The sequence below is a fragment of the Motacilla alba genome, chromosome 17 (assembly GCF_015832195.1).
Source record: "Motacilla alba alba isolate MOTALB_02 chromosome 17, Motacilla_alba_V1.0_pri, whole genome shotgun sequence".
Lineage (NCBI taxonomy): Eukaryota > Metazoa > Chordata > Aves > Passeriformes > Motacillidae > Motacilla > Motacilla alba.
Window position 1 is genome coordinate 7,267,681 of NC_052032.1, and position 14,925 is coordinate 7,282,605.

Genomic DNA, 14,925 nt, shown 5'->3' on the forward strand with positions numbered 1-14,925 from the left:
CTACTGCATTGATGAACCCCTAACTCAAGAGCTAAAAGCTCTTTTTCCTCTATTATTATTTTTCTTTAGGGCGAGGGAGAGCATCAGCAAGATACTGACTGGGATTGCAACTACTATGGAGCTTTGAAAATTCTGTTTAGTGGAACACAGTGGTAAGGAAGTGTCCTGCACATTTTCACCAGTCTTTATAAAGTAAAATACTTCAATTAAGACACTTAAACTTTGGGGTTTTTTTCCTTTTTTGGGGGGAAGAAGGAGTGGGCTCAGAATTAAATTATTAAGTTCAATGAGAGTGACTATAGATTTTCCAATGACTGCTGTCATATCTTGGGCTCAGTGTCAAACCACCCCAAAGAAAGGACAGCAAAATCACCTGGAGCTGCTTCCCAAAGCAGCAGCCAAGCCAATTCCCAAGCAGCAGCAGAGCCCCTTCCCTTTATCTGTCTGGTACACCGGTGCCTCCACTGCAAACAAGAGAGAAATTGCTGCACAAATCCCCTTCATGGCAGGTTGATGTTTTGATGCTCACCCTGCCATCACATCTGCATACAAAAATACAACAACAAGTGCTTGTAGGAGAGTGTATGTGTCAGATTTCTAGCACTGCACTTCTCTTCAGGACAAGCTGACAGCAATCTGCCTGGATTTTAGCAGAGTGAATTATTAGCAGTGCACAGTTCCACCCCGGGAACAAGCGGGTTTTAAACTGCAATAATAGAATCCATTTGCTCCTGGAATTCAACGTTGTGCCTCTATCATGAAATTCATGGCTTCTCCTTTAAATAATCAAATGACTGAGTTTACAGAACTGCACTCAGGATTCAATGTAGCAGCAAAAAGAGAGGAAAACCGCAGGGAATTCATTAGGAAACAGATTAGTGTATTAATTGAGGATATCCACTTCACATTATGAAAGAACAAGTTAAAGAGTAATGTTCTCCATCTGCTGAGAGGAAAAAAAAGGAATGGAATAAACCCACACACTTGACAAAGAGCAAAATGACAATGCAAAACCTGGGGATGCTGTTAAAAATGGGAGTCATAAAATTAACTGCAACAATAGCACAGCAGCAGGAAGGAATTCCATCAGATGGAAGCTTCTTCCCTATCCAGGGCTGAGCTGCAGGCAGGCATGGCAGGGACAGCAGGAGAATTTCAGTGCTCTTCCCAGGGCAGTTGTCCCCCCACCCTCCAGCTCACAAGAATTTATACAAACCCAACACATCCTAGCAGGAAGAAAGAAAAACAAACACACACAAATTTTCTCTTTCCCAAAAATGCATTCCATACAAATTGTGGAATTTTCCCATAGTCCTGAATTTCTGGCTGCAGCACTGAACTTTCTTCATGTGTGTTATTTCATGACAATTCCTACTGGAATCGTTGACATGGATTTACAGAGATGCCAGCTGACACGATTTTATTTTTTCATTTCAGAATGCTGAAAACGATTTTGCAAGGAATTGGAAGAAAACCTACAAATCAATAGGTAAAACTGCAGTAGGATTTTGGCAGAGCTGACATCCCTGTCAGCTGAACAGGGATCAGGGCAGAGGCTGGAAGGCCCAGGAATGGCACAGAAAGATGGATGTCCTGTGCTGCTGAGCTTCCTGCAGATCCTGGGAGATTCCCCAGCTCCACATTGCTTCCATCCTTCATACGGGAAGGAGAAGCACTGCAGCCTAGGAGGAATTTAAACAGCAACTGTGGTGGGAACCTGGGGCATCTCCTGGGTCTGAGCACTTCCCACGGGCCTCCTGATGAGCAAAATCCTCCACTGTGGTCACTACTTTGGAACAAAACTGAAGCAGTGACACGAGGGGGGAAAAAACTGAGACGCAGAGACAATGAGTTAATAGCTTAGCTAATGACATGCCAGGCTCGGGGTGCTCTGAGGGACACTGGGGACACCTGACACATCTCCCCCTTCAGCCAGGAGCGACTGCAAGACATCAGCAGCACCATGTACACATATACATCACTGAATAATATAGATGCTTACACATTTTCTGTGCCTCCCTCTAAAGCTTGATGGTGAGAAATAAAACATAAACAAGTCAGACAGCAAGCTCTGCTCTCCTCTTGATTAGCAAACATACCTATCACTTCAACACAATGGGGGAACAGAGCTTGTTGGCTGCTTGGTGGCATTACAAAGTACATCAGCTGCCCTTGAACAGGAACAGTCACACTTAAAACAGCTGCATTAAAACTGTAAAACATCTTCCACAGACCAGAGGGAAGGAAAAAAAAAAAAAAGAGAGAGAAAAAAAATCAGTATTATTCTTATTTTGTAGTACAGACAGAGTAGGTAATGAAGAACTCTGCAGTACAGAATTCCTTCTCGCTCATGTGGAACTGTCTCTGGAATGTAAGGCAAATTAATAACCTGTAATTGGAGGGGCACACAGCCTGTGAGGAACTAGCCAGAGGTCTCCTGGTCTTAAGCACACAACCCAATGGGCATATAGCAAAGTAAAATATAGAGATTTCCTGATGAGACAGTCAATCTACATGTTTTAAGGAGATTATGAAGCACAAGAGCTTTGAATAATCAATTCCTTTTCAACATAAGCTTGTGTGAGTTTCCAGCTCTGAAAGTTGGGGGAATGAGACTCGAGAGAGATTTTACTTTATCATTAGAGAAGTCCAAAGGTAAGTTTCTTGTAAAAATTACAATGTGCAGCTGCAAGGAGCTATCCAGAGTAGGTAAGGTGGGAGCACATCTCTATTAGAGAAATCGAGGCACAGGAGTAAAATTCACCCCTCAGAAGCAAAGCTGCAGAGCCACTGAGCTGCAGTAACTCCTGAGAGCATCAGGCACAGCTGAGGACCAGGACCTCAGCAAACCCAGGCAGGAAGAGCAGCAGAATGAGGCCACAACCAGCTCCAGATGGAAATGGAATTTATCTGAGCCTACACCAACCCACACTCCGTGTCTACTTTATCTCCCAGCCTGTTTCACCATGTTAATGATCAAGACTACACCCCTGAATTGGCAGCTGTGGATCTGAGAAGTGATTTAATCATTTCAGGGGTTTGATCAGGCAGGGGACAAGGTCTGAAGTGGTGCTGCTCGTGCTGGAACTGGTGCGTGGACACCCAGAGATTTTCCATCTCCAGGGCTGCAAATCACCACCTTCCAGCAGAACATTTAAAAAATAAATTTACTTCTCAGAGCTTCAAAGGTTTTCACAGGTGAAAAGCACCTTTTTTTTTCAGGGGCTTCTCATGAGAAGTACGTCCTCCTGAAGCTCACGGGAGTGGGGCCTATTAGCTCTTCCCCAATCCGTGGATCTGCAGGACTCACAGAACCCCGGATCAGGCAATCAGTTACAAAATCAGGCGATCAGTTACAAAATCACACCATCTGCTCCAGACAAAAGTAATAGAACATTAAAGGCACAGTCTGAAAGGGGGAAAACACCACTTGAGAGATTACAGGGTACTATTCTCCAATAACTTCAACGCTGTCAGTGCTCCCAGCTATACAATTATCATATTTAAATTGATACCTCCTCCGTGTATTTCCCTTTAAAACAGACTTTTGAAGGGTAGGAACTCACTTCTCCAAACCTCTAAAACCTCGATTCTAAGTACAACAGAAATGCATTTACAGATCCAAATTCTGTCAGCTTCGTGCTCTAAAAGGTCCTTTTGACAATACTGTCCATCTATGCTTTATCCTGCTTATAGAGATTTTTTTTTTAGCAAGGTCTGAAGACTTTCACAGCTAATTCAGATGCCTGAGGCTCGATCCCGGTAGTTGACAGGTAACATCTTGTCCTGAGCACAAGCTACTGCCAAATGCTACTTTCCTGAATTGTCCACGAAACCCCAAATTTAGCAAAGCGTGAGATTTCCTTATTCTATTGCTCCAGAAACTCTGCATGATTCACAATGAGTAATTGCCTTTTTCTACTGTTTTCTTGCCCACGTAAAGGCGCTCAGCGATGCTATCGATTGAGATTGTATAAACTGGTTTTTAATGTGTTCGGGAATGATTTTGCAGTGATTGGCCGTGGCGTGGGCTGATCGATAATTTCGGCTGATCCTCCGCGGGTGAGGACGGGCAGGGCTGCGCGGAGCCGGCCCCGGTACCGTGAATAACCACGGGCACCGGCAGGAGAGCACCGGGCATGCCTCGTGGAGGCAGGAGAGGGGATCGGCTCCTCCGGGCATTCTCCGGGGGGAAGTCTCGGGAGGCTCCGACCCCACGCACCCCGAGGGTCCTGGGGAGCCCAGGGGGGGCTCCGGCCCCCACACCCGGCGGGGTTCCGGAGGCTCCCGGGGGTCTCAGCCCCGCGGTCCCGCAGGATCCCGGGATGATCCCGGGGGTCTCAGCCCCGCAGGATCTCTGGCGGTCCCGGGATGATCTCGGGGGGCTCAACCCCACGGTCCCGGGATGATCCTGGGGTGGTCCCGGGGGTTTCAACCCCGCAGGATCCCGGTGGTCCCGGGGGTTTCAACCCCGCAGGATCCCGGTGGTCCCGGGGGTTTCAACCCCGCAGGATCCCGGTGGTCCCGGGATGATCTTGAGGGTCTCAGCCCCGCGGTCCCGGGATTCTCAGCTCCGCAGGATCCCGGTGGTCCCGGGATGGTCCTGGGATGATCCCGGCGGTCCCGGGGCTCTCAGCCCCGCAGGATCCCGCAAGTCCTGGGATCGTCCTGGTTGTCCCGGGGCTCTCAGCCCCGCAGGATCCCGGGATGGTCCCAGGATAGTCCCGGTGGTCCCGGGATGATCCCGGCGCTCCGGGGGCTGTCAGCCCCGCAGGATCCCGGGATGATCCCGCTGGTCCCGGGGCTGTCAGCCCCGCAGGATCCCGGGATGATCCCGCTGGTCCCGGGGCTGTCAGCCCCGCAGGATCCCGGGCCGCTCCCGGCGCTCCCGGGCCGGCGCGTTGGCTGTTCTCTGTCGCCACCCCGCGGTCACGGCGGGCAGCGCAGCGGTCCCGCCCCGCGGGCAGCCGCGGCCGCGGCGCCGCCGAAACCGGGAAAAACTCGGAATTCGGGGAAAACGCGCCCGCTCCGCCGCTGCTGAGACCTGCCGAAGCCCCGGCAGCGCCGGGCTGGCACGGAAGCCCTGAAAGCATCTCCGGTTCTATCGGGATTGAAGAAGGGACGGCAAACACCGGCACCGCCGCGGGTTCGCAGCGCTGCGAGCACCGGGCGGGCGGTGATCCATCCCAGGGACGGATTCCTACGGAAATCCCGTCTCCACTCGCTCGTTTGACACTGCTGAGAAGGGCTTCTGCGAGAATCGGAGCCATTCTTTTCATACCGTAAAACAAATAATGCGATAAAATATTTAATTTCCACCTCTAACTTATTTTTGCTTGTTGGCATATATTAGAACCAGTCTTTCCTTGACTTTATTTTTGGGTTTTTAGGTTTTTGGTCATTTAAACTAGGAATTAGCTGTATTGAAGTGGAAATTGTACTATTTCTAAAGCAGGTTCCATCCCAAATTATCGATCATATATAATCATAATCAAATGGATATTTGTATTTCTTTTTACTCCTTTTGTTTCTACAGAGAGAACAGCTACACTTCAAACCCATTGGACTCCTCATTTCCACTATCAACCAAGTTCCTCTTTCCTCCTTATTTCTAAAAGCTCAGCTCTGCTGAAGAACACAGTGCAGAATCTGACCTACAAACCCTTCTTGACAGTGATCATATTTTAAAAAAGGAATGAATTGCTCTGAAAAACATTGTGGCTTTTTACACCAAATCCTGCTTCCCGTGGGATGAGAAGGGAGGGTGCTCCTCATCCCTACCAGGGCTGCCTGCTGCCAGCTCCTGACCCCAAGAGCGGGATGGATCCTGCCCTGTCCTGTGTCTCCCCTTCTCCTGACACCTCCCAGCCACATTAAAGCGACATTAAAAAATATAAAAGGATACACAAAAGCTGTTTCATGCAGCAGCCTGGCTCTGTTTTTGTGTTACACCCCATGAAACAGAGCCAAACCCAGGATTTTATGTTAAACTCCAAAAAAGGGGGATGTTTCAACGCGCAATGTGCTTTTCCTTCTGGCTTTTGTATAAAGGTTCCTATGGTATCTCCACCCCAAACTCAAAACCACGCAGAATTCAGGTGAGCTGCCCTTTGGTGAGGAGACCTTTGCAAGGAAAGGAACCCCCACTTCCCTAAATTTTAAAGAATAACTGTCAGCAATGAAGATCAATATAAATATAAAAGATTAATACTTCACTTTTATATTGTACTTTGCTGTTTAAAAGCCCCTGACAACCACGAGGCCCCAAATGGCCAAGGGCCACATCTTCACTCAAATCCATGAAGGTTTGAGGCACAAATATTGGAATATTGATCCTCCAGCAACAGCAGGAATGGTGAATACCACTGCAAAACCATCTCACACAGCCAGGACTATATCCATGAACTGACTGATTATCACAATTGCTCCAGAAAACAGCTGCACTCCTCTCTTTAATCAAATCACATTTATTTTGCCTGGTCTGGCTTCCAGGGTTGGCTTTTTGGGGTGGATTTTTTGGTTGCTTTGTTTTTACTCCGAAGTGGGGTGGCCTTTAAAAAATATCTTTGTAGACCAAGGCTCACTCCAGCTCTGAGAACCTGGGACAGAAACACCAATCTGGATTGTGGAATAAAGAAAAACACATTCTGGATTTTCAAATAAAGGGAAAGGGAATTCTGATTTATCATCTTGCAGTGATTCAACACATGAAAAAGTCAAATTCAGGGAAGAAAATTACAACCTATTGCCTCTACGTCTGCATTTAAAACTTTCTGTTCTACAGCCTTGCATCTCATATAAAAATATAGCCACCTGAAAGAGAAAATAAAAAAAATAAATTTTGTTATGTTCTCTTGACCACCAATTTTCTCCTAGTAGGAAAAAAGGCTGCTACCTATTTTCCATAAAAAAACCTTTGTAGCAGTCCCAGAGGAAAAGTCAAAAGTTTGACTTGAAAAACGGAGCTACTTCAAAAGCATTGTCAAACAGAGGTGAAGGTTTCTTTAAAATGCATAAATTAAAACGTGGTGTATTCACAAATACCTCTGTAACTTTACGCAGTTTATTTGTGAGCAAGTTGCACATTTAAGGGAGCTACAGCATTGCTGTAAAACCAACTGAAATAAAATAGAAAATCGATTTGTTTATTAGCTCCTGTTTGGACCCTGTGTGTGTGTGTGCGTGCGTGTGTGTGAAAAATGAAAGAAAAATGGAGAGGTTTTTTTTTCAATAATAAAAAGGGAGTTGCACTGCAGGGCCCCTAAAGCTTGTGAAAAATTAAACTCGACGGATTCAAACTGTCCTATTTCCACTTCAAAAGAGAAGAGGCACTGAGCTCTTCCCAACTTATCTTCAAACGCCCAGCACCCTAGAAAGTTTCTTTAAAAAAAATAAAGTCTCTAGTTCCCCCAAGCACTGTACCCGTTACTGTAGCTGCTGTCTCTCCCTCTTCTAATTATACCCATGTGAGTCTATTAATCAACTTGTAAATTATTTAGAGAGCCATGCGCTGTCTTCAGCCAGTACAAACACACTGCATGCAAAGGCTTGCTGAAAACCAATGGAGCTCCCAAAGGGTCTCTGCAATGTTCAGACAGCTTGCAGCTCGCCAGTACAGCACTCTTAAAAAACAAGAAATAACTCTGGGCTTACCCCCTCAGATATCAAGATTTACTCGTCCTTTCAACTCGGAAACTCTCGGCGAGTTTTTAACAAAGAGGAGCTGCTCTATTGTCAAATCTGTGTTCCGGGCTCAGTGATGAGAATATTAATTTGATGTCAAAAAAAAACAAACCAAAAAAAAACCAAACCCACCCTGAGCAAAGTGTTTTCAGTGAGGCTGTGATCACAATCACCAGGGGACCCCCAACTTTCAGAGGCTGCACCAAAAAGCACCCCTTGAAAAGCACTGCAGTTTAAAATAAGGGGAGATGTGTATTTGTACAAGTAATGGTTTTTATTAGAGAACAGGAGAAATTAGGGAATTCCAGATTTTACCCCCTACGCGCAGACTGCCATTGGGGACAGCTTCAGATATTACAACTTAAAAAAAAAAAAAATAGAAAAAGGGAGAGGAAAAAACCAACACAGATTGTGTGCGTTCAACTCTAACAGGCTGCAAACAGTGCCACGTTATGTGTGTTCCATGAATCGCTTCTCTTACCTCCTGAAGCTTCATTTTGGTGGGAAAAAACCCAATCACCCAAACGAACAGCAGTTCTCCCAGCTGAAAAGCAGAATCTTACTGGTTTGGGAGTGGTTTTCTCCTTCGTGCTGCTTTCCTGTCATCTCACTTTTCTTGGCTCTATTTATTACAGCCTCACAAACGGATACTTTAATTAGCAGTGATCACTCCATGCTCTTTCACCACCAAAACTGGACAGAATGACACCCAGATCCCAACTGACTGATGACCTTCCCTATCTTTGTGACACCCCCAAAATGCTCCTGCTTGTCCTTTCATTAATCCAATGCAAACACCAGGGACATTTAGGTGGGGAAATCAAAAATGCTTTCTGCATTTTTTTTTTTTTTGCTCTCCCAGGGTATCAAATTCTGACAGACATCTCTAACATGGTGATCAAAGATCATGCAGATGGAACTTTTAATTAATGTTTGTCCATGTTTTGAGGGAGGCATGTCCAGCCCTCCTCAGAATTGGAGCAACCTGAGGACAGGAATTCTGTTTGGATCCTGTTTTGTCTCCTTCAGGCCTGTGGGGTCTCATCTGTCCAGGGGAGGGCCAAGGCTATGGAACTGCATCCCCAGAACATTTCAGAAGGAGTCAAACCAAATCAAGGAATTTATGGCACTTGTCTTGCTGCCATGGGAGGGTTCTGGCCACTGCACTCACCTCTTACTCCACTTCCTCCCAGGCTGCCCAAGCTAATGTGTGTGCTGAATTTAGCATCTTTGACCAAGAGTTAATCTAACTGGAGTGAGGGACCAGGAGACTGGTCTTAGACTCCAGTGTTGGTGATTTTCTGCCCAGGTATAATTAATAAAAACTACCCAGTACTCAGTGAGACCACAGCTTCCTAAAGGGACAGTCTCTGCATTTCAGACTGGCTGTCCAAAGCACAGCTCTGTGTTTATGACAGGCAGAAAGCTGTCAGGTTACTGAACTTATCCCCAAAAATGCATTTTTCAATGCCTAGTGTGCACCTATTGTAGAATAGAATGTCCTGGGAATTAAAAAATTAACAGGCTCAAAAATATTTGCTGCCTTCATTAGGTAAAATAAATCACCACACACAAAACTGAGGATTTTGACAAAAAGCAGCTCTTTATGAGACAGGCAGCATTAGAAAATACTGACAATGGGAATACTGGGCTGCCTTTTGGGGTGAATAACAGAATTGTCTGGGCTGTTCCTGAAATACATGGCGCATCCATGAAGCAGCAGCACAGGAAAAACAGCACAAAGAATGTGGATGGATCCTAAAGCCATGAAGAGATGTGGGTTAGCCGAGCAGAACTGGAGCAGAAGAGGCAGTGGGCAGCCTCAAGAACTCAATAATGAGTCAGCTCTGAACAGGCAGGGCTTTGAGCCTCGTTACAGCACCACAACACGCCCCGTTGGCACTTCTTAAATGACTAATTGTATGCAATCAGTGGTGTCCACAAGAAGGGAAACACGCTGAGATCCCTGGGGGAGCATTTTAAGAATATATGAGGCATGTCCTCAAGATTTTATGGCACTGCTTTCGTTCTGACAAGTAATGATTTGAGAACAACATTTTTCCTGGTGTGCCTTTGGTTCCCCTGCTCTGTGGAATGTCACTTGCAGGATTCCCCACCCACAGGAACAGCTAAGCCTCTCAACAACCAGAAATGCCATGAAAAGGTTGAAGTTCTAATTGCTTTTCCACTGCCTGCCATTGGTACACTGAGTTTTTGCAAGTGAGATTTCCTGGGAGCTGACTGCAGTCCATCAGAGCAGGAGAATCCTGCCCCTGTTTTAACCTGGGCTGCAGCAAGAGAGCAAAGATGCAAACATTCTTTAAACATCCTTTGCCCACCTTTCCTCTTCAGTACCCTGTGTTATTCCATTTTCTCCAAGCCTCTTGTGAGGGCAGTAATGAATTCTTGTTAGTGTTTACTAATGTAAATTCATTCTTTGTTATCCCTGGGAGAGGAGGATTAGCAAAATGACAGAACTTATTATTTCTGGTTTTGCTGGATGATATTTATCTTTATTCAGCCCTTAATTTTGTGCTGTGTCCCACCAAATAAAATATATATGTGCATATCAGCAAATCTAAGGGAGAATTTTTAGCATAATGCACAGAAATATAGTTATGATCCCTATTAATATTCAGAAGTGTTGTACAGCTTTATCTGTGCATGCTGTATTAAAAAAAAAAATAATCTAAATCTGAAATAATTCCTAATTTGGAGGAAGAAAGGAATTACAACTTCAATTTCATTTTCCTGAAATGAAAGCAGCTCCCTTGGACTAAGGATGTGCATATTTTTAGGACTGGCTAAAAATTATGATCCGTGCAATTATTTTACTCTACTGGGAATGCATCTCCTTTAAGGAACTTTAATGGTTAAGATGAAGTTTATAAAACACACAAAGAACGTTTTAGTAAAGGAAGCTCTTTAAGGAGCTATCTTGGAATAAACAGATCATCCAAACTCCCATCTCAGCCATAACTGAAATTTAGAGAGTGAGGTATTTACAATCCTCCTCTCCACAGAGATGAGCAGACAGTGAAATTACAGCACGCACACAAGATTCTGGAATTAATGGACACCATGGAAGCCAGGCCTAGAGCTTAAAAGGATCTCCATGAGGGAGTTAAACTGCGCTCAGAACCAGCCACATCCAGGTCCAACCAGATCACACAGGAAGGAATCCACACCTGGAGACCCCGGATCCCCAACTCCGAGATCTCCTGCCTTTGAGTGAAACTCAGAAAATCCTCTCCTAGATCTCTCTGCCCATTCCAGAGGACCCAAATTTCCTCTGTCGGGCTGCAGAGATTCCTGCTGTGCATTCCCATGGCCCCCAGAGCAGCTCCCAGCAGTGAGGTGCCTGCTGTGAATGCACTGAGTCAGGGATAAATGCAACCCGTGCACTGGAGATGGAGTTCAGGGTTAAAATCCATTTCCCTGTGGCTGGATAAAGTGCCTGACAGAGGGGATGGCACCCCCAAAGCTGCAGGCTGCCAAAGATCCTTTGGAAAAGTCCCGAGTCTCTGGGTTTGCTATCAAGGGAACCTTGATTTGAGCTCAGTTGATTTTAAAGGCTCGTGCTGCAGAACTGTCTAATTCAGCCTCAGAATTAAGCTACTGTGCAAAAAACAAAGGAGATTTCCAAGCTTTTCACCTTACCAAATACATTTCTTTGCTGAAAACAAAGGACAACGAAGATTTCTCTTTGCTCTGGGGGGCTTTGTTCAAAATTCCATTAATACTGAAGTTTAACTGAGATTTCCCCATTTCAGCACGATCGTCTCCTGGTGTTTGAACCACTGGAAACCATTTGGGCTGTTGCCAGAAACAGCACTGAAAGTTCCTCTTCCAGGCCATCGCAATTTGGCAAAATAAACACTCTTCCACCCTCCTGCAACACGACTTCTCCCCTTTAATTGCAGATATTCTCTGATTTCTAACACCCACCGCACACAGACAGCAGGACAGCTGTAACAGACAGACAGGTTTAAGCTGCTGCCCTCAGGAGCTCACAGTATTTGTGATTTATCTGAAATCCCTGCAGGACCTCCCAAAAGCAAAATATACTCAACATTTGTCACGGCAGTCCCCTCCCACTATCACAGAAATGAAGTAGAAAGAAATTTTAAGTTTAAAATAATTACGGGAAAGTAGAGGAAACTACATTCTAAAAGTCAACATCCAAATATAAAATGAAACGATATAATTGTGCTTTGAAAGCAGTTTGACACAATAGCGTGCTTTGAAAACAGTTTGAACTGACACCAGAATTTTAATTTAGATTTAATTCGAGATTAAAACATGGAATTTAGATTTCAGAATGCGCGCAAGAAATATGAATTTCACTGGAATATTTGCTTGGAGGATATAAAAACCCCTTAGAAAATCAACTTCTGCTATGGAGTGCTACAAATCCCACGGAATAAACGGAGTTAATTGACTTTCAGGCTGCTCTGATTAGAATCTGACCAACAAAAATTCACTCACAATTTGGTTTTTTGCTAGAAATTTGTAACTACAGTGTAATGAGACAACAATGTGCCCTACCTGGGCATCCACTGTCAATGTAAGGCTTAACGAGTTCTCCAAGTTTTGTGTTGTCTGCAACAGCTTCCTTTAGCAGTTGCCCACAGCAAACTAACAGGAAGGAAGAACAAAAAAGACACAAGGTTAAATTTTAAAAAGGAGGCAACAAAGAAAAGAAAAGAAAAGAACCCAGAAGCTGCATACTGGAATAAGGTCACTGAATAAAATAAAAGTTGTATGTTTTTTGAGTTTGTTGTTAGGGTTTTGTTGGGTTTTTTTTTTTGGCCAAGCAGAGTGAAAAGCAAGGAGAGTGAGGATATGGAATGGAAAAAAAAAAGAATATATTTGGCAAAGAACATATTAAAAATGGAGAGAATGATATTAATCAAATATATTTCTGAAATAACAACTCAAGGGATTGCTAGTGGCTTTCACTTTTTATAAACTTGTAATTACTGAATAAAGTTCCAGCTGCTGAGCAGCATCTGAACCACGCTGCTGGAGGTGCAGCATAATGCTCAGCTCAGGAAGGGCCTCCCTGGATCATTTAATGATCATGTAAGGATTACATTTTAAAAACTGCGCTAGTGCAATATTATCATTGATTTCAAACACACACACAACACCAGGAGATGCAGATTTCAGGCTTGAGCCAGGACAGCTCTACATGAAATATTCCAGGTTTGGGCTTGGAGAGCCCTGGCTGCCCAGGTGAGGGAGGGAACCAAGGCAAGGAGAGGTCACACAACAGCAGAAATCCTGATTACAACTCCAATTTGGTAAAAAATACTAGCTATAGATCCCCCTGGAGATTATTCAATTAATAATCCTAAATTGATTCATTTCTTCCTGGAATCAATAGCACTGCCAGGCTCTGCCTTTGATGGGAGAAGATGGAGCCCTTTAATCAGTTTATTGCTGTTAATCACACTGCCAGGCCAACAGGAGTGAGAACCCCCCAGCAGTGCTCCTGGGACAAAGCTGATCAAATTCAATGTTTAAGTGACAATTTGAACAGTCACCAGTTGTCCTGGAGAAGCAAATTCATATTTTCATAATAAATAGTGTAAAAACCACAACAGAAACTCAGTGCACAGACCCCAATTTAAGACACCTAATGAGTACACACCTAAATTCAATCCAATTCATGAGGTTATTTAAATATAGATTTAAATTTTTGAGCCTGAGCTTCAGGCCCAGTGGCCTAATAGAAATTAAGTGATATGCTGAATATTATTCTGAAAAATGATGGCATTCCAACTCTGTATTAAATACTAATATTTGTGTTACAGAATACTTAAAATAAAATTCAACATATGGGTAAAGCACTGGTAATGTTTTTTAATAAAAAGAGCTGCAACTCTCTCATATTGTAGTTACTTTAGAAAAAAAAAAATGCAAATTTTGACCTAGATGGAACACTATGAAACCTGCAGCTTTAGAAAAAAGAGTTGAAAAAAAATTTAAAGGACAATAATTTTTATTACATTCAAGCCTGATTTGTTTTCTTTAAGCCAATTACACAATTAATAAAAATGAATAAAAATACAGCTTGGAATAAATCTACAAATATTCAGTTTTTCACATGATATTTTAAAATACAGCAATGGCACAATAACTGACACCAGAAATATTCCATCAAAACTGCCTTTTGCTAACTAACATGATGTGACTCATCAGCAAATTTTACAGCTACCAGGCACTTGTTTAAAATAATTTATGGCTACTCCACTGTTAGAAGACACTACAGAACACGGAAAATACTGCACTGATCCTAGCACCAAGCTGCACTTTTATTACAGAACTTTTTAACATTTAAATGCCAATCATGAACAAGTTTCATGCAAAATCTTTTGGACTTCCTTTACAGAAGAAAGATGATTCACTTTTAACTAATTCCTGCATTTTCCCACACATTACTTGAGACCTCCCCAAAGTTCAGAGTGAATTCTGTTTTAAAAAGTGCCCCAATTTGGGTCAGAAAGCTGAAACTGAAATCATTCCTCATGATCCACTGATCCACAGAAGAACTCAGAGCACTGCAGGAGCCTAACAATAGAAAAATACAGATGGAAAAGGCACCAAAAAACGATGAAATGATGACTAAAAAACCTTAGAGCTGGTTTGTCACAGCAAATATACTTGGTTTACACATCTTCATTCAAATGCTTCTCACTTCCCTCAAAGAATTGACATCCACAGCAATGGACAAAGAGAGATTTTATCAGCAAGCAAGACAGACAGCAAAAGGTAAATGATCAAAAAGAGAGAAAGGGGGAATCGAGCAAATGTTTACTGAGAACTTACTGTTGACAAAATCATATTTATGAGCTATTAGTGCTGCCTGCAGGCTCTTCCCACTGCCTGGGGGGCCAAGAAACAGAACCCGGGGTGTAAAGGGGGCAGCAGAGCGGTGCCGGGTTTGGACAAAGGCAAGGACTGCAACAGGGGAGAAAGGCAGAAAAATTAACTCATTTCTTTAAAAAAAGAAAATATAATCATTGATTAACTACTCTCTTCTTAGAAATAAATGTTGATCATGGTTTATTTTATCATTGAAACATCCAGACTCTGCACCCAAAATCAGGACACTGATACAAAACTGTCCTGTCAGCAATTTACTCTGAGAGGCATTTTAGAAATCACTATCATTGCACTCCTCTGTCTTTCATCAGTGCCTGTCAAACCATTTTAAAGAGCAGATTCAATTAATAA

The 14,925-nt window shown here is 43.7% G+C and overlaps 1 protein-coding gene across 7 annotated transcripts in view; it reads right to left on the bottom strand.

The window, feature by feature from the left end:
- The window catches only part of AK8 (adenylate kinase 8), a 68,471-nt gene that overhangs the window by 27,068 nt on the left and 26,478 nt on the right, over window positions 1-14,925 (bottom strand). For 6 of the 7 annotated variants that reach the window (XM_038156601.1, XM_038156605.1, XM_038156599.1 and 3 more), the window contains 2 exons: window positions 14,518-14,649; window positions 12,232-12,321 (listed from right to left, as the gene is read on the bottom strand). In XM_038156601.1, coding sequence (XP_038012529.1) covers window positions 12,232-12,321; window positions 14,518-14,649 — 222 coding nt within the window. The remainder of the gene's footprint in view (window positions 1-12,231; window positions 12,322-14,517; window positions 14,650-14,925) is intronic. The other variant, XM_038156603.1, reaches the window with a different exon arrangement.